This window comes from Macaca mulatta, chromosome 14 (assembly GCF_049350105.2).
Source record: "Macaca mulatta isolate MMU2019108-1 chromosome 14, T2T-MMU8v2.0, whole genome shotgun sequence".
NCBI classification, from domain to species: domain Eukaryota; kingdom Metazoa; phylum Chordata; class Mammalia; order Primates; family Cercopithecidae; genus Macaca; species Macaca mulatta.
This window is the reverse complement of record NC_133419.1, coordinates 131,133,296-131,152,392: the sequence shown is the minus strand read 5'-3', so window position 1 is coordinate 131,152,392 and position 19,097 is coordinate 131,133,296. Positions and strand designations below refer to the sequence as shown.

General features: G+C 40.7%; 1 protein-coding gene across 3 annotated transcripts in view; it reads left to right on the top strand.

Annotated features, from left to right (window-relative positions):
• SNX19 (sorting nexin 19) overlaps positions 1 to 18,250 on the top strand; it is a 40,429-nt gene extending 22,179 nt beyond the window's left edge. For 2 of the 3 annotated variants that reach the window (XM_001113851.5, XM_028834168.2), the window contains 3 exons: positions 13,372 to 13,556; positions 14,463 to 14,550; positions 15,618 to 18,250. In XM_001113851.5, the coding sequence (XP_001113851.3) occupies positions 13,372 to 13,556; positions 14,463 to 14,550; positions 15,618 to 15,750 (406 nt within the window). In that variant the 3' untranslated portion in view covers positions 15,751 to 18,250. The remainder of the gene's footprint in view (positions 1 to 13,371; positions 13,557 to 14,462; positions 14,551 to 15,617) is intronic. The other variant, XM_028834166.2, reaches the window with a different exon arrangement.
• Positions 18,251 to 19,097: the final 847 nt, after the last annotated feature.

The following is a 19,097-nucleotide window of genomic DNA, read 5'->3' as shown; positions in this document are numbered from 1 at the left end:
TGAAGCTGATTCATTCAGAACAGAGTGAGCAGAACAGAGTCTGTGGTGATGAGACCTGCTAGACATCTGAATTGAAAGAATTTTGTCAATATTCTCTATAAACTACTTGGACCTATATTCAGGGTCTCTTGTGATCCTAAAATCTTACACATTATGTATTCACTAAGGTGGAGATTGTCAGTGCTGAATAGCCCTGATATTAGGATCTTATCAACCTGTTACATATTCAAGGACGTTTCCTATTGCTTTAGGCCATGGATGGAGACTGTTTGACTCTCTCCCATTAATTTGGTTTTGGAGAAGCAACCATATGTTAATGCTTACTTTTGATCTTTATCTCTGTCCTTGCAGGCTTTTCCAAGTGCCCTTTGGAGAAGCAGAGCTATTTGGTACTGGAGCAGGGAGACAGTTGGATTAATTGGTGGAAAATATACTTTAGCTCTAATATAATGCTGGCCCTGATTTCTCGGGGGGAATTCAGCCTTCTTGGGAGGGAGGCTGGTGTGCAAATGCAGCATCAAGATGAGTTTCTCAACACCCACCTCCTCTCTCCCCCAGGTTTCCTTTTTGTTGTTTTTCCAGTTTTATTTATTACTCCTCTGTGTTTTCTGCCCATAGTCAGTGCTCCCAAAGTTCTTATTCTGTGGAGATTCTGGAGTTACCACTTCAGTGTCCCTACATCCTTCATATCAGGATAGATGGCCTTCTACTTGGAAAGGTTTTACAATTCAGGCTGTAGACAGGAAACTGGAAATACTGTTGGGGAGCTCTTCTACACCAAGGTGATGGTGTTAATGATAGTCACTTTCCTTCTCCTCTACACCCCCTCAGTGTTTTTTCTCTGTTTATCTTGGGCATCTGCTTCTCATATGTATTCTTTATTCTCCTCAAGGCTGGTCTTTTCCAGCCTCCTCTGGCCATTTTCACAGCATAATTTGAAGTCCTACAATGTCTGCTGATTTAAATAAATCCCTAATAATTTTCTTCCAAATCATGGCTGAGCACACTCTAAATCTGTTATCTGTAATATTTATGGAAATTTGGAGGTCAGCCCCTTCTGCGAGCACATAATTACTTATCACTTCTGCCTCCTCCAACCGTTCCCTTCCCATCCTCCTTTCCTGTGGTGGGAGTTCTATGTGCAGAGCAGAACAGGGAGATCTCCCTGTGAGGTAAAGCCCCCATGAACAATAGGAGCTCTGGTTGTCAAGACGACCACTAAATTACTGCCTTCTTCCCTCTTTTGTGTCTTGCCTTTCTTCCTGGTGCTTCAGCACTAAGGGTTTTGGTCCCTCTCCCTGCCCTTTCCCCTCCACGGACTCAATTTTCTTCTGAATGGGTGGCCATTTTAATTACCTTCCCCCTTCCCCACCCCACCTCTCTGCCCTTGCCCTTGCTGCTGAGAAAGGCAGGGTCAGGATAACTACCTGGGGACTGAGAATGAGCCAGGCTTGCTGTTCACACGGGGACAAGGAAAGAAGAGACAGAGACATTTTGGATCCTGTAGTCTCTGCAGTGAAAGTTTTATTGTTTAGTATATAGAGGTCTGGTTGTCGCAAGGATTCAGAGATAGAGTTTTCATATTATCCAAAACCCCCTGGGGCCTCTTCCCAATTTTCTTAACCACTCAGTACCAAATGCTTTACCGGTTTCAGTATTTACTTCCCTGAGCCTGCCAGGAGAATAAGCTTTACAGGGAGAAAACTGAGGCACGAAATGCAAAACTTACTCCAGATCCAGCTGTCATTAGTTCCCTGGACCTGGTTGAATTTTTAAAGAAGGTCTAAAGGAGTCTTTTTCTCTTTTACATGTGCAAACGCACAAGCACTTTAGAAATGCTTTTTATTTTTCTTATTTCATCTTGATGATAACTTTGTGAAAAAGGCAAGGCAAGAATTTGCCCATTTTATAATGAAGGAAACCAGAGCTCAGAGAGTTCGTTAAACTTTTATGTGGTTAAGCCAGTTTCAAACCTGTCTGTAGCTTTTCAGTGTTATTTTTAAAGTCTGTCAGTCCTGATTTTCTCAGAACTGGATTATAGTAAGTCAATAGCAACATAGTATGAGTCCAAAAAAAGGTTGACTTGAAAGACTTTAGAGGCACACTAGATGTGTGTATAGAAAACTTTCAGATTGACTGGGCACGGTGGCTTATTGCCTGTAATCCCAGCACTTTGGGAGGCCAAGGTGGGCAGATCATTTGAGGTCAGGAGTTTGAGACCAACCTGACCAACATGGTGAAACCCCGTCTCTACTAAAAATACAAAAAAAATTTGCCGGGCATGGTGGCGCATGCCCTTAGTCCCAGCTACTTGGGAGTCTGAGGCATGAGAATCTCTTGAACCCAGGAGGTAGAGATTTTAGTGAGCCAAGATTGTGCCACTGCACTCCAGCCTGGACAACAGAATGAGACTGTCTCAAAAAAAAAAAAAAAAGAAAGAAAAGAAAACTTTCAGACTGAAATTTTAAACATGTCACAATACTCAAATATAGAAGAGATTTTTGGAGCTTTCCCTTTCCTATCAGTCTTATTTACCCTAAAAATACACAATCCCCAAGTGTCTTTTTCTCCTTCTGCATTTGTTAGAAAGGTAACCTGAGCTTTGCTTTTGGTCTTTCCTCCCCCATTCGGCTACCTTCCTCTCTTCTTACTAGTTTCAGATAATGGGGGCATCAATTTGATGCTGCTCCATCCATCAGAGGCACGTCCCAAAATACAAGTGTGACTCATAGTCCTCATAAACCCCCTTCGCTTTGGTTTGACTTTCAATCTCTTCTATCTTCTGGGCCTATTTCCCAGGAAAACTGACCAAACATAGGCTACTGGCAGCTGTCTCTCTCCTCCAGGATTTATAGTGTGAGATAAGAAGCTTGGCTGACCCACTCCCTTGCCATCCAGCTCTCTTCCCTTCCAGGGGAATGCATAGCCAGATGTGAATGCCCATTTCATGGATTACTTAGCTCTAGATCACCTGACTTGTTACCTAGCATACCCCTTACAACATCAGCTCTATTACTGGTGTATTGGCCCACAGTTTAATTTTATTATTAGCCTAAACAAAAGATTATTAGGAAAGCAAATCTGCCAGATGTGTATATAAACACTTATGGGATGCCACATACAAAGGATTTTTATATTGTCCATGATTTTTAAAAATCTATCGTTGTCTTCCTCTGTAAGCATGAATAATTAAGAGCTCAGTGTTTTTGCTGTTTTAAGTATTGGGATGTGTGCTTTCTGCAGAACCTATTTTGAACAGTGTGCCATGCTTTAAGACTAGTGTTTGTCCCGTATACAGCATGAATTCACTCAGTAACCAATATTTATTGATTGCCTTCTCTGTGGCAGGCACTTTGTTAAGTGATCAAAATACAGAAAAAGACCCAAAACCCCTACCATAGGAAGTTTAATATCAGTTGGAGGTGCAAACTTATAAATAGGAGTTGCAGTATAAAATCAGTGCTTTGAAAATAACTCTATATGTGATTCAGAGAAGGGATTTATCGATTATGAGAGGTCCAGAGAAGGCTTATGGTAGATGACATCAGAGATGAGATTTAAAGAATGAGGGGAGTTGGCAGCAGACAGTGAGAGAGAGAGACAGCATTCAAGGCAGAGCGGTAAAACAATACAGTGTATTTGTGGTACTCAAAGAAGTTGAGTATGATTGATTAGGAATATATGATATGCAAGAATAATGGCTGATAATAACGGTGAAGAGTTTAATGGGAGTCTGCTCATTCAGAGTCCTGTGAGTCATTCCAAGAACAAAACATTTGTCACTCATTTGATAGGAAACAATTTACAAAACATAAACAGATGATGACATGAGCAAATTTGCAATTGAGAACAATTAGTTAAATAGTGCTGTGGAGGAATAATTAATTGAAGGGGCCAAAGTTAGAAAGACAAATTAGGAAGGGGTTTCATTGATAGAAAAGGTGATGAGGCATTCAACTAAGATCATTGCTATAGAGATGGTAAAGGGGTAATAGATTCATGAGATATTAAGGAGGTAGGATCACCTATATTTAGTGACTATTTAAAGTTGAGAAAAAGAGAAATCAAGAATGACTCACACATAATTTTCCGCCTTGCAGACTGAGAAGATAACTAAAAAGATGCGGTAATATCTTTCTGAACAGCATATCTGGGTTGTGGTTAAAATCCTATTGCTTACTAAAGTGATAGATTAGTATCTACTCTGATTTATATAAAAATAAATGATGACACCCGAAGAAGCCCATACTGTATTTCTAATAATTTTGAGATTCTTTTTAATAGAAAACTTAAGGCCCGGATTATATTTTCAACTTTTTTTCTATCTGTAAGTTTCTTTAGAAGAAAAAAGAAAACATGGAATGAGTAGCTAACTATGTAGCTGGTACCAAGGCAAGGTTTTTAAATTTTCTGTGCCATGACGTGATTATTCACATGGTGGACTTTTGACTACAGACAGAATACAACTCAAAAACAGCAGAAATAATGTATTTGTCAGCAGACCATCAACCCAGTGAAGAGTAAGACATTGACAAAAAAATTCAGATAAAGTTAAAACTGGATATTGTGAAAAACAGCTGATAAAGGAAAGCAGAGATAGATGAGAGGTACTGGAATTCATAGGAGCATAACAGAATGAGATAAAAACTGTTTTACATGCTGTAAGAACAGATTAACTTAAAATTCACATCAGAAGGTATCACTGAAAGTTTTGCAACGGGATTGATTCATTCAGTAAATATTTGATTGTTTATTTGTGAATGACACTATTAAATGCTAAAGGAGATGTCAAAATGAATTATATAAGATTTCTGACTTCAAAACCTTAATAGTCTTTTTTGGGGGGTTGGGGGGCATTTACAAGAAGCTCAGCCAATGCTTTGAGTAAATGAATGAACAAATTAAACACATATTTCCAATGAGGAAGAAAAAGAATCAACATCAAATGAAACCAGGGTAGTTAAACTGCGATCAGATTCTAGGTGAACATATTTAAAAAATAGAAAGAGGGGACACATACTGAATAATGCAAAAACAGGAGTAATAGAACTAACAAGAACAGGGTCTAGTAAGCTTCAACTCAGAAGGAGCTGAGGTTGTAGATAAATATTAAGGGAAAAGACTTAGGTGAAAAACACACATGTCACATGTTACTAACAAGAAAAAATATATATAGGTAATGGTTTGGGACAGATGCTGTAGTATTAACTGATTACATGGTAAAAGCATTTATTTATTCACTCAACAATGAATGAATGGGTCTATTATTTGCTAGGCTGTTTTCTATTTTCTTTGTCAAGGAAAATGCCCTAGCAAGAAGAATTGAACAGACATGATTAAAGTAGAATTGATGACCAAAATAGAAATGAAAATAACAGAGCGTGTAACCTATTTTAAAGTTTGTACATTTAAACCTGTACATGGCCTAAATGAATTATATCCCATGAAACTTAACAAATTTATATTTAACATTAAAGACCTAAGGTCATTAAGAAACATTGCCATTTGTCCATATGGGTTAGAGATGCACAGGTATCTTGCCTTTTTAAAAAAATGGTTACAGGTTCTTGACCCCAACATTTATCTCTGGAAAGTTCTGAAGCAGATGATGAAGTAGATGTTTGTGAGCATTTGGGAAGGGAAATGGGGAACCCTAGAAACCATTATGGTTCAGTAGAAATGTGCCCTGCCTGATTAGTATGCAGTTGTAGTTACATTGTATATGGATTTCAACAAACTTTTGCCATAATATCCATATGGACAGAATGGAGTATGTTGCCTGCACTATAGTACTTTTAAGTAATTTGTGGCTAGTCGAGTGTCTTTAGCCCAAGAGTATTAAATAATATCATAAACTGATGCCATCCTAGAGGGAAATTTCTAGTGATAGAGCACTGCTCTTCATCTTATTCTGATCAATTTTTTTATCAGAAAATTTGCAAGTAATTCTAATCTTAGAGGAGTAGTTAATACTCTGGATGACAAAAATTAAGATTCAAAAACATTTAGAAAACTTAGAATGATAATCTAAAGCCAACAAGATGGAATTTGGTAGAAATAAATATTGTAAGCTATAATTTAGTTTTTTTTTTAATTTCACAAAGAAGGACAAGACTATACTTAACAGAGGGGCACACGATTTTTTTTTTTTTAAATGTTCATATGTGGACTTAGAATTTTAGTTGACTGAAAACTCAGTATGAGTCAGTGCTTTTGACGTGTGTGCCAAAAAGCTAACACAATCTTCGGCTATATAAGAAGTATAGCGTCTAAATCAAGGAAGGCATCAATCCCCTATATTCTTTGCTGGTCAGGTCACATCTCAGAGCTGTTTGGTTCTGGGCACGTCATTTTAAAAGAAAAACAAAGCAGCATACCCAGAGGATGGAGCCAGGATAAGCAGTGGTTCATTCTCTCCTTCATTCATCAGACATTTATTGAGTGTGTTTGAGCTTGGCAAAATCAAGGATGTATAGGTGGTAAAATGGAGGTAGGGGAGAAATAATAGCTGAATTTTAAAATGCAAAATGTTGTCTTTTGGAAGAGATTTAACCTAGTATCTGGTAACTCCAGAGAGTAGAACTAGGACCAATGACTGGAATTTATTAACACAAGGAGGCAGATTTGGGTTGGCAAAGTTTAAGGAGCATCTTCAACGAATTTCGATTATGCTTTGAAGGAATTAAGCCACTTCCCCGAGGTCACATTGCTAATTGGGTAGCAGAACTAAGATAAAAGCCCAAGTTTCTGAATTCACAGGACCCAACCCTTGTCTATGCCATTATATGACAGAGGAAGTTTCTGCTTTGGGAGGAGACTGGATAAAATAACCTCTAAGTTTCCTTTCAACTCTCAAGTTGTATGTTCATATAAGCCACTTGATGTAAAATATTTCCTTTTGGGGCCCAGTATTTCCATATTTGGAGTTGGTGAGATTGGAAAAACCACTAAGGTTGAACAGATGATTTTTTGAAATTCCTTCCTTAAGAATCCTTCCATTTTTTAATACGTATTAATTTCATATCTGTGATGTGTACTTTACTAATCAAAAATAAAAACTGTGGCTAGATATAAATGTATGAAACTCAGATTCTTATACTGTGGTATTTAGGAGAGTGTCAAGTCTTCCCTTGAATACATGATTCAAAGGTGTAGATCCATGATTTAAAACATGAAAGCGAAAATCAGGGAAGAAATTGTGCAAACTCTGAGCCATTTTAGATTTCACAGTAGTCATTGGGAGAAAGAAGTAGTTTCTTGCCCTCAGGGTTCATTTCCTCCTCATTCTTCCCCAGCACCGGGCAGGAAAGGATGGTGACCTAGATACACAGTCAGAGGGCAGCAGTGTTGAACTTTCTCAGACACAGCTGAGTAACTTGGGTCTGGATAGTTACAGGACAGAAGCCTAGAGCTGAGAGCTGACAGGGGGAACTGTCTGTAAACACAAGAAGGGGCCATGGCAGGAAGACAGAGGCCTGGGAATGGCATCAGAGAGAAAAGAAGTGTAACTTTTATCAGGTGTGAAATTGGCAAAAACAGTTTGTTTAATGGAGAATGTCCCGAATCTACACCATCACCTCCAAGACCTCCCTTCTCTCCCACCCTATAGATTGCTGCTACTGATTGGATGAGCCAATACTCACACTTCTGTGCTAGGACTGGCAGTACAGAACGCAGTGTTCGTGGTTGAGGCCCCTGCAAACATTTTACTGGGTGCTTGGTGGGTGGAGATGGGGAGCGTTTCCAGGAAGCTAAAAATATGGCTTGGGCTTCTCCTCTGAACGGAACTCCTAATTCTTGACTCTATATGAGTGTTTTTCAAACTTTTTAAAAAACTTCAACCTACAGTAAAAAATGCATTGTACATTGCAGCCGACTATGAGCATACACATAGGCACAGGCACATACACACATATGCATGCACGCATATCTGATGTATACATATATATGTACATACATACGAAAAAAGTGTCTGCAAACATGAGATGCATCTTTATGTTATCACAAATAGCAAAACAGATTATATGACCTCTAATGATGTCCAGCCCACAGTTCGAAAAACACTGCGCTATAGCCATCGGGTTTAAAATGGCTATGAAAGTAGCCTGATACAATTGTATCCAAAAGTCCCTAAGTCTAAGGCAGGATTCTCAACTGGAGCAACTTTGTCCTCAGGGGACATGCGACGATGTTTGGAGACATGTTTGGTTGGCACAACTAGCATCTAGTTTGAGGGGAGGAGAGGCAGGGATGTTGTGGAATGTTTTATAATGCACAGGAAAGCCCCTATGACAAAGATTTTGCAGTCCGAAATATCAGTAGTACCAAGGTTGAAAACCCTGCTCTAAGGGTAATGAAATAAGTCAATAATTCTAATTTATTGAAGATGTATTTAGGATGACAGAAGTTTTAACTTGATCTTCCTTTTCTGTCTCTTTTCCTTTGAACTATATTTGGTATCTTAAGATAAGGTTGGAGCATAATTGCCCTTGGATTGTCTATAGAGGTACAGCCAATAGATAAATAGGCTGGAAGGAATGGACCTGTTATTTTTCTTGTATTTAGACTGCACCAGGCATTTTCATTTAGAATATTGTTGTGGATCTTATGAATATTTTCTGTTTCATGATTTTAGTATCTTCTCCCTTTCTCCTCTTCATTAAGCTGTACTGATTCAAGACCCTTTCTCACTCAGCTCTAGCTGCTGTCTTGGAAAAGAAGTGAAGGGGACTTGGCTAATTGGATTAGACATGGTCTCTAAAGCCTTCTCCTCTTACTCATGAGATTTGATTCTGCTGTTTTGATGGGAAATGACCTTCTGCTAACCTTGAAGTGCCATCTTAAGCACTAGTATTAAACTGTCTCCTTTTTAGTCATTGCTTCATTCCTGTATCTGTGGCTATTTCAGACCAGGTTCCCTTGAACATGGAGTAGATGTGCAGTCCCAGCGTACTGATAAGCCCTGATCTCCACATCCTCTCTTCTCCCCTGCCTGGCATAAGTGAAGCTTTTGAATGTCTTGGGGTCAAAATGGTGTTGTATGGTGGGGTTTTCTTGCCATTTTATTGGCTATTTCTAGGCCCCCTGGTAAGGCTCTGAATCATTCAGAGGTGGCTTAGAGAGAGACCTGGTTTAGGTTCTTTTTTCTTCTCTTCTTTGGGATGAAGGCAGGATAATAGAAAGAGGTATCTCTAAATCAAGTATCAGACCTGGAGTAGTAGTGGAAAAATAAAACCAGTGCTATCTGAGGCTATTCCCTACCATATTTATTTTAGCGTATTTACTTCATGCATCTTGTATTACATAAACAATAGCATTTGTATTTAGTAAATGATTTATTATAAGTAGTTTCTTTTTTTTTTTTTTTTTTTTTTTTTTTTTTGAGATGGAATCTCCCTCTGTCGTCCAGGCTGGAGTGCAGTGGCGCAATCTTGGTTCACTGCAACTTCTGCCTCTGGGTTCAAGGGATTCTCCTGCCTCAGCCTTCCTGAGTAGCTGGGACTACAGGTGTGCACCACCATGCCCAGCTAATTTTTTTTTGTATTTTTAGTAGAGACGAGGCTTCACCATGTTGGCCAGGCTGGTCTCCAACTCTTGACCTCAGGTTATCTGCCTGCCTCAGCCTCCCAAAGTGCTGGGATTACAGGCGTGAGCCACTGTGCCCAGCCTATTATAAGTAATTTCTAATGAATAGTAAGAAGAACATGTGTGTGTTTTGACCTTGAAGCTTTAGATTTCTGTCAGCCTAATAGTAAGTGGTACCAGCAAATTCCAGAAACTGATGCTGGAAAAGCTCCTATGATGTATTAGATTTCAGACACATAAATTCCATCCTTTCCATTTAAAGAGAGCTCTATAGGGATACAAATCTCCTTTTAACCTTCCCACTCCTATGATAAGAATAGAAAGATGCAGTGTAGAATAGCGAGATGAAGAGAGTTAATGGAGAGGTGTTGCGACGTCTGTCCCTTTTAACGATCCTACACCTAATCTCTTTGTCTTCCATGTTGTAGCCAGTTTCCAAATATACCAAGCATGATTAGGGGAGTTAATAAAGCTAGATAATGAAATGGTGGTGTGTATGGAGTTTCACCTTAGAGAAGGATGACAGAACCAAAGGAAGGGAAAGTGGGGATGGAAGGGAGAGGAGAGATCTTTGGATGAAGAGATCTCCACCTTCTTCATTGCTCTCAAGAACCTGTGGCAGCTGGTTCCATCCAGGTGTTGGGCAAGGCAGAGTCTACCAAATCCCTGAATATGGCCATTTACAACTTGAGAAAGGCATTGTGGGTGATAATAAAGTATGTCTTAGAAGTTGAATTAGAGCTTAAAAAATGTCGAGATTGTATTGTGTGAGGACAGTGGCAGTAGTGGTGGTGATGTTTTTGGTTTGGGCTTTATCATGTTTTCCTTCCAGATTGGCATGCTCATCATTTTTAACGAGACACCGTCGCTCAGAAGTTCTGCGAACAAGAAAGATGTGTTGCACTTGGTCTTCTACACGCTTCTACAGGCTGCCTGGGGCTAGGAAATAAGACCATGTGAGCCCAGAGGCCTAGGATAAAGCTTCTGTTTGCCAACAGGGGGAAGGGTGGGCAGAACGTAGGCAAGAGGAGAATCCAGGAAAGAGAGCAAATGTTTAAATTGTGTGTGGTGCAAGTGTGTGGTTTGTGTCTTTTATCTTCAGAGTATGGAGAAGAATAAGGAAAGCTGGCACTCTGCAGCTCCCAGGGACTAGAAGCCACTTTCTAAACTCTGTCCCTCTTTGTAGGCCTGGAGGGAGTTTATTTCTGCTAGTTTATAGAAGTCCTGTTTCTGACATTCCTGGGCCTGACTTTTTCCAGGGCCTCCTGTTGGCCAGTTCTGTGCCTTGTGTGTACAGTGCTTGACAGTGTATTTGTCTCGTCAGCAGTTGATACTTACTCAGAGGTGGCAGTCCTTTTCGTCAGTGAGTTGTGCTTATTAGCTCCCACAAATTTATTTGACTCATAGACTCATCCTTATCATCAGGTGCTTATTTTTACCTTTTCATACTTTTATGTGTCTCCCCAACATTTCCATTTAGAGTTTGAAAAACTGTCTTATAGATTCATATAAGTTTAGAAATTTATATTTTGCCACATGATAAAATTCATTTTGCACCCAACACATGTACATGAGACACTTAATCAGCATGCAAGAGAACAAGGAGGATATCCTTGTCATAATGTCATGTGAGGTCCTGTCCCATCAGATAAATTAATGTTCATTCAGAAGAATCTAACTCTTGCTTTGTAAGACACGCCCAGAAGATGGCTGAGGTACGCAGGTTTGCTGGTGTGTAATATGTTCAGTCTAGGGAGGATTGTGTGGCTGAAGATTTTAGTTTGCAAGACTTTGCCCCTCTCCCTCAAGACACTTAGATGAGACCCTAAGACAAGTCATTCTCCTCAGCAAAAGTTGCAGAAGTATACATGTCTTGAGGTGAAGAAGGGAGACCTTGGGTCACTTAATTCCCTGCAGAGAAGCCGATCAGGTCATTGCAGCCACCTCCCTCTAGTGACCCTCTTATATAAGCCGGAACAGGAATTCTTGCTACTGGATCCCTTTCATCAGGCATCTTAGGCTCGCTGAATGAAAAGCGCTATAAAAAGGAGATGTGGCCCTAATAATAACAAATACGATCGTGATGGCTATTTTGGACAAGAACAGCTTTGTGCCACTCTTGATCTCCATCGATGGCTGCCATTCTTGCCCTGCTATTACCTTACACACTTCCTATTCTTAGAATCAGTTGTGAGCCTTGGGCTTGGGGGATTGCAGCCCCCAATGGCTGGAATGCCCAGCTTGAGTGGAATGCAGACTGTCTGGCAGAGTGGAGGTTAAATAAAGTTTGCCTTGGCAGCCCCCTCTGCTCTTGGATGAGTGACAAGTGACTCGAGTATAGGAGCGAGGAGCGATGGCATGAGCTGCCATGTGGTGCAGGATCAAACGAGTCTTCCACGCATGAATAGAAGTGGTTGATTGTCCATCCATGACCAACACAGCTATGTCAGTCTTAACTGAGGTGGGTGAAGGGGAGGCCTCAACAGCCTTGAACCTCAGCTTCTGACCATATCACTTTGAAAAAAATGCAGGAACAGATAAAGAATAGTGTTGAACCACTTTCTAAGTTTCCAGCTGAACTCCAGATTTGGTATACCTCCCCCTCAGAGTAATTGACTCATTTTTGAAAGTAAGACAAAGGGAAAATTTTTCATTGAAATAAGAACAGTTAGTCAGTCAACCGTTTCTTGAGCACCAAGCCCTGTGGGAAATATTTTTTTAAGTACAAGACACAGAACTCTTACAGCTTATAATTTAGTTGAAGAAGTAAAGCTATAAACACCTTTAAAAAGCAATTGTTCCAGAACTACCTGCCAAAGGAGGTCTATGGAGAAGGAGAGCACTTCCAGCTGTGGTGGTCAAAGATTTCATGGAGGAGGTGGGGTTGAAAAAGGTCTTGCCAGAAGCAGACTTGAGACTTGTTCTTCAGGCAAGGCGAGAAGAGGCCCTTGTTAGTGAGAGAACTGTTACGAACAAAGGGCAGATGTAGGAAATCCCTAAGACAGTCATGAGGACTTGAAGTCCAGGGGATATGGCTAGGGAGGATAGAGAGAAGAATTTGTATAAAGATCGCCAGACCCTGAGTTCTAAAGGCTGTGTGTACATGTTACCAAGAAGGTTATGATGCTTCCCATCAGAGGAGAGCTGAGAAGGTGTAGGTGCAGCCTTGCCCAGAGACCAAGGCCCTTTTAGTGTTCTCTTCTGTAAAACCGCTTGTACAGTAGGTGGCACATAGTGAACACTCAGTAAATAACACGATTCTTATTGTTACTCATTCTTCAAATTCTGTTATCCCAGGTTGTTGAATTGGCTTGGTTTCCATTACAAGAATCAGTGCTGACTTTGTCGTGTTCTGATAGCTTATGTAACTGATGGTATCTTTGTCTGTTTGGGCTGCTATAACAAAATACCGTAAACTGAATGGCTTATAAACAACAGAAATTTGTTTCTCACAGTTCTAAAGGCCGGGAGGTTCAAGATCAAAGTACCAGCAGAATTGGTGTCTGCTGAGGGCCCTTTTCCTGGTTCATAGACAGCTGTCTTCTCCCTGTGTCCTCATATGGCAAAAGGGGTGAGAAGTCTCTCTCAGGTTTCTTATTATAAGGGCATTTACCTTTGCCCCCATGACCTGATCACCTCCCCAAAGGCCCCACCTCCTCCTACCATCACCTTGAGGGTTAGGATTTTGACATACAAATCTGCAGGGGAACATAAACAGTCAGTCCGCTGCCTTACTATTTCCTTTCCTTTAGCTTTATCTAAGCTTTCGTCTCTCTTCTACCACAGGTGGCTAGAGGTGCAGGTAGCTAATTTAACAAGTCCACAGCGCTGGGTGCAGTACCTCAGGCTTCTTCAGGAGTCCATCTGGCCTGGTGGAGTTTTGCCTAAGTTTCCACGGCCTGTAAGGACCCAGGAGCAGAAACTGGCTGCTGAGAAACAGGCTTTGCAGAGCCTGATGGGAGTCCTCCCAGGTAAGTGGACCAATGAGATCAATTATACCAGTCACAGTTCCCTTCCATTCTGCTTTGCCACCATTACCCCTTCACCTTTTCCTGTTTGTAAAAGGGCCCTGCATGTGGCTACATTCAAAACTCTGTTGACCCATCATTTCTCAGGCTAATAGGAAAATGAACAGGGCTGCATTTCTTTTATCCCTTGCTCAGCTGATGCCAAGGGAATGGAAAAGAACTCTATGGCTGCACCCTAAATACTAGGTGACAATCCTGCAGATATTTAGATTAATAACTTTCTACCTGCAGGCAGGTCTGGGGAAGTCTGCCTGCAGGGACAGGTCTCAGAGCCATTTCCAGGAGATGAAGACTTCAGATTCTCTGACAATTCATAGCATTCTGGGACCAAGGAAGAAAATCACACATCCCACAGAAGCTCCAACTTAATAAATTGCAGCCATTGAGTATGGTACATGGCCTTTAGCAATAAGTAAAAACAAAATCTGAGAGGGTTGTTTTTCCTTGCGTTGTATTTTTAGAGGGCCAGGAAGGCAGTTTGTTGCCTGTGACTGTGATAACTAGGAAACAGTTGTGAACTTAGCTCTGGACAATCAATTTTATTTACCCTTATCATTATAACTGTGTTTACCAACCTAAACTGTTACATTGGAAGGAGTACCTGCATTTGAGTGACAAGGTTACAAAATAATTTTTGAAGCCCATTCTTATGTAGACACCTAACTTAAGAAACAAATTTTTCTCAGGTTTTCCCTGTTTTGTGAGGATTTTAGTTTGGCTGTGTGGTTTAGAGGTATGCCCGAAATACCGAACCTATGTAAAAACGGCAGAGATCCTGGGGAGAGACTGTCCTTAGAATCTAAAACTTCAGTGGTAATACACACATTCCATCTGTTTTTTCCTCCTCAGATCTCGTAGTAGAAATTCTTGGGGTGAACAAATGCCAGGTGAGCTGGGGTCTAGTCTTGGAGTCACTACAACAACCGCTTATCAACAGGTAAGTGGAAAAATGTTATTCCAACATCAGCATAGTTAAAGCCGTCTCTGATCTTAGAGGTATCCAAGGTTTCTGAGTGAAAAGCCCACATTCCGAAGAATAGGATTGTAGTCTTTACTTGGTCTGGGCACTGACTACAGAGTTTGATGTCCAGATCCACACACTAAGTAAAACCCACACCATCAGGCTTCCGAGCAGATCTTCATGTGCTAGGAAGTCACTCTTGGACAAACCACCATTTGTGTTTGGAAGAACCCTATGCAGGCCCCCACATGAGCTGCTGAAAATGACCTCTTATCCTCCAGGCTTGTTCAGCATACTTGCTCAGTGCTCTTTCCAACATCTGCCAGCCGCTGTGAATGCTCCAAGAGCGTACCCTGGCCTGTGTGTCATAGACCACGTAAAGATGTTCACCATAAGCCCCTGGCGTCATAGCAAAGCTGTGATTCATGTCAGGACCAGGAGTTGTCTTTGCTTCATATCAGGTAGACAAGATAGTAAGGTTGGAATTTCATAAAGGGACCAGAAATGCTGGGTGAGGAGTCCTAGAATAATCCAGAAGAGGTAGATTCCATCCCGTGGGCTGTTACTCTTCTGGAAGTATTGAGTAATCTTACATTCAAACCCTACCCCAAAGCAGACTGTGTTTGTTAACTTCCTCAAGGATCCTGGCTTTGCCTCACTGCCTGTAAGGCAGCCTATAAATTTAAGGTAATTAATTATGAGAAACAGCAATAGTCAGGAGCTCTGAAAGTGTCTAGGAACCTGACATCTCAAGGATTTGTTATCACAGTTCCTCAGCGCAGTGCTAATGTAACTACGTAAAGAGAAATGGAATTTTATAAAACTTAGTCTTACGTAAAACTAGTCTTATATAAAACTGTTCTTGCCTTTATTAGGGCCAGAGGCTTTATTAGTTCAAAAAACATTAATTTCTTAGCAGAAGTTTCATCAAGCTATTGAAGTTTAGCATATCGGTGATGGGGGAGGAGAAAATAAATGTCATAAACAGGATCTTGTGTTTCCTCACTGAGCCAAACCGTAAGTTTTTTGCCCATTTGTTTCAGGCATTTGATTTACTGTCTTGGGGACATCATCCTGGAATTCTTGGATCTCAGTGCCTCTGTTGAGAAGTCTGCTGCTACCACCTCTGCCTCAGATACCCCAGGCAACTCCAAGAGGATGGGTGTCTCCTCTTAGCTGGTTATTCACGCATTCTTCCCAGTTCAGGGAAGTAGAGTTACTCAGCACCAAAGACCAGTCAGGAAGCCTGTGCCCTCTACAGCTAAGAAGGCCTAAGTTCTCAGTGGCTCACTTCTCTCCCACTTCTCCATTTGTAGCAGGTGGAAGGGGTATATGTGTCCCAGTTGCATGCACATTTATTTCCATGTTTCTTTTGGAACATTGGGATTGTTCCAAATGTGAGTAGATCCTGTTTCCTTTAGGAAAAGAAGCTGTGAGGTAGAGGAATGAGCCCCTTTTGCTTCTCTTTTTGCCATCCTCCCTGAGATTGTTTGCCAGAATCCTGGCCCTGTGCACACATGTGCTTAATCCACCAGCACACAAGCTCTGGATAGAACAGGAAAAAAACCGTGGCCAGATTTCCTTGGAGGAGAAAACAACCTTCTGAGCTCTCTGTTCCTAACCGGAAACTAAAAATTCATTCAGGGCCATTCTCACAAACCAGACTCCTGGGTCTAATCTAGTTTCCCAACAGTTCCAGAAGAAGGAGGAGGGAAGAAAATTTTTCAAGGAACTTCTTGCTCATGTGTTGCTGTTTCCCAACACATCAGCCTTATGGAAGATGTCATGAGGCTGCTTCCCTGGGAGGCTACACTTCTCCTTTCCAGAAGACTTCAAAGCTGACTGCCAAAGCTTCTGGTAAATCCACCCCACCCTTCACACCCTTTCCTGAAAGGCATTTGTACCACACATTTCATTTATTGGCTTTTCTCCCAACCCCCTGCCCTAGAGCAATGGAGTTTTTGAATTGGTGACCCTCTCTATATCTTCAGCAAAATTGCATGACAAGCTGCATATTCAGCCTCAGTTTTTCCAAGGAGAAGGTAAAGCACTTGCCTCCTGTCTTAAGAATGCAGAAAGAATAGGACTAGCAAGCCTGGGGGATGAAACCTCCCTTTATAAGTCTTTGACAGAGAACTTTTATTATTCTGAACAGATAAGATTAGCAAACTTACAAGGAATAGCTTCTTATTTCCCGTTCCTTATGGTTATAATTAGTCTTTTAACAACACCAGCCTGAAGGCAAAGGTGTTTTGTCAGACTGCAACATCTATTAGCAAGGCAAAGCAATTGGGAATTGCTGGAGAAGGATAAACGGTGATGGAAAAGGATGCAGACAGTCACAGGGAAGTGCTGTATATTAAACACATGTGAATAGCTGGCAAAAAGGTGTCAAGGATGTCACTGGGAGCCCTTTGGCTTCACACTTGCCTGTTAGCGCCTTGCTTTCACTGAATTACCAGAGCCTGCCACTTGAAGGAAGGTCTTGGAGTTAGACTGATGAGAAGGCAATGGGGTGTCAAAAACAAGTATCAAAGTTCTCTTAGATTCTGAAGTAGGTGATGAGCACACAAAGTGGTTTGTGAGAGAAACTTGTAAAATCTTTTTACTTTTTTGCTCCTCTGGAGGCTTTTAACCCTAAATTGTGTCTGATTTATTTGGGAGGCTTAGGTGTGCAATTCTTGCCCAAAGGCAAGGAGATGAATGAGATGTCTCATGGCTCCTTCTAGCCTTAAAAGTTGACCATTACAGTGACTTTATGGCTCCAAAGTTCTTGAAGCATCTCCAGCCCTAGACTTTGACAGGACAAGGTTGCTCAGCATCTCTACCTTCCATGAGTACCTACAGGAGTCCAGCCAATGTATTAGAGCTGATCATTCAGCTCCTTCAGTGAGGGCTAAGATCCTATTCTCGATGGGCATAGGGGGCAGCCCTGTTTTATGCCACTTTTCTCTCCCCATACCTTCCTTTCATGTGTACTTAGCCACCTGTGTTGCTTTGAATCTGCTGCCAGTTCTGGCTCAAATGTGGCACAAAATCAGTACATCAGACACACCATGAAATCCCTGTGGCTGTAAATTCTAAGGAATCTTTTGACACTTCCAGCCCAAAGAACTTATTTTTATTTCATATTATATAAGAGTCCCCACCTCTACTCCATGTACCCCAAAAAGATAAGCTGTCCTCAGATCCTCCTTCTACCCAGGAGGGAAATAATGGATATTGCCAAGGGAACAATCAAAACTTTGAAAATGACCTGCCAATTTTGGGTAGCAGGTTCAGACAACAAGAGAGTAACAACTGGTAGAGAGCCACAGGTTCTGGAAAAGATGCTCCCAGCTGGCAGGGTGAGAAAAGGCAGGGAAGAATTGGGCCTGTGCTAATCCAGGAAGGTTGTTTTGTTTGCTTGTTTCTTGTATTTACTCGTGACTAAATTTTATTCATTTAAGTCAGAATTTTGATATTTGAAATAAGACTACTTTCCCTTTTCTTAATATCTATAAAAAAGACGAGGCAGGGATGCTGTGTTCTTTCTGTCCAATTCTAAATGTGATCCTTGCCATTGATTATTTGAATTCAAGAAAGCTGTACTTTTTCATCACATATAACTCACAGTTTCATTTTCACATTTTTGGATTAGACTTAATAAAACCTAAATGGAAAGTAAATTCCTAAACCTGAGCCTAGGAGCATGTATAAGTTTTAAAAACAATACAGGCTACTCCTATTTCCATTTTGGAAATTTCCAGTTTACAAGGTGATTTTCTTATTGTTGTAAAGAAACACATAATGTGAGATCTGCCCTCTTAAGTGTACAGAACATTATTTGTTTATTTTGAGATAGTACATTATTAACTAGAAGCAGCACACTATTTTGTAGCAGACTGCTACAGGTTTTTCATCTTGCATAACTAAAAGTTTATACCCATTGAACAGCATCTCCTCATTTCCCCTCCCACCAACTTCTGGCAGTCACTATTCTACTTTCTGCTTCTGTGAGTTTGACGACGCCTCATATAAGTGGAATCATGCAGTGTTTGTCGTCCTTTGACTGACTTATTTCACTTAGCATAATGTCTTCCAGGTTCATCTGTGTTATAACATGTGACAGAATTTTGTTTTTAAGGCTGAAAACCTTCCATTGTATGGCTATGCCACATTTTCTTTGTTCATTCATTGAGGGACATTTGGGTTGGCTCCACGCCTTGGTTATTAAGAATAATGCTGCAGTGAACATGGGAGTATGAATATTTCTTTGAGGCCCTGCTTTTAATTATTTTAGATAAATACCCAGAAGTAGGATTGCTGGATCATATATCATTCTGTTTTTAATTTTTTGAAGACCTTCATACTGTTTTCCATACTGACTAGACCATTTTACATTCCCATCAACAATGTACAAGGGTTCCAATTTCTTCACATCCCATCCAACACTTGTAATGTTTTGTTTTTTTCATAATGGCATCTTAAAAGGTATTAGGTGATATTAGTATCTCGTGGTTTTGATTTACATAGCCTGGAAC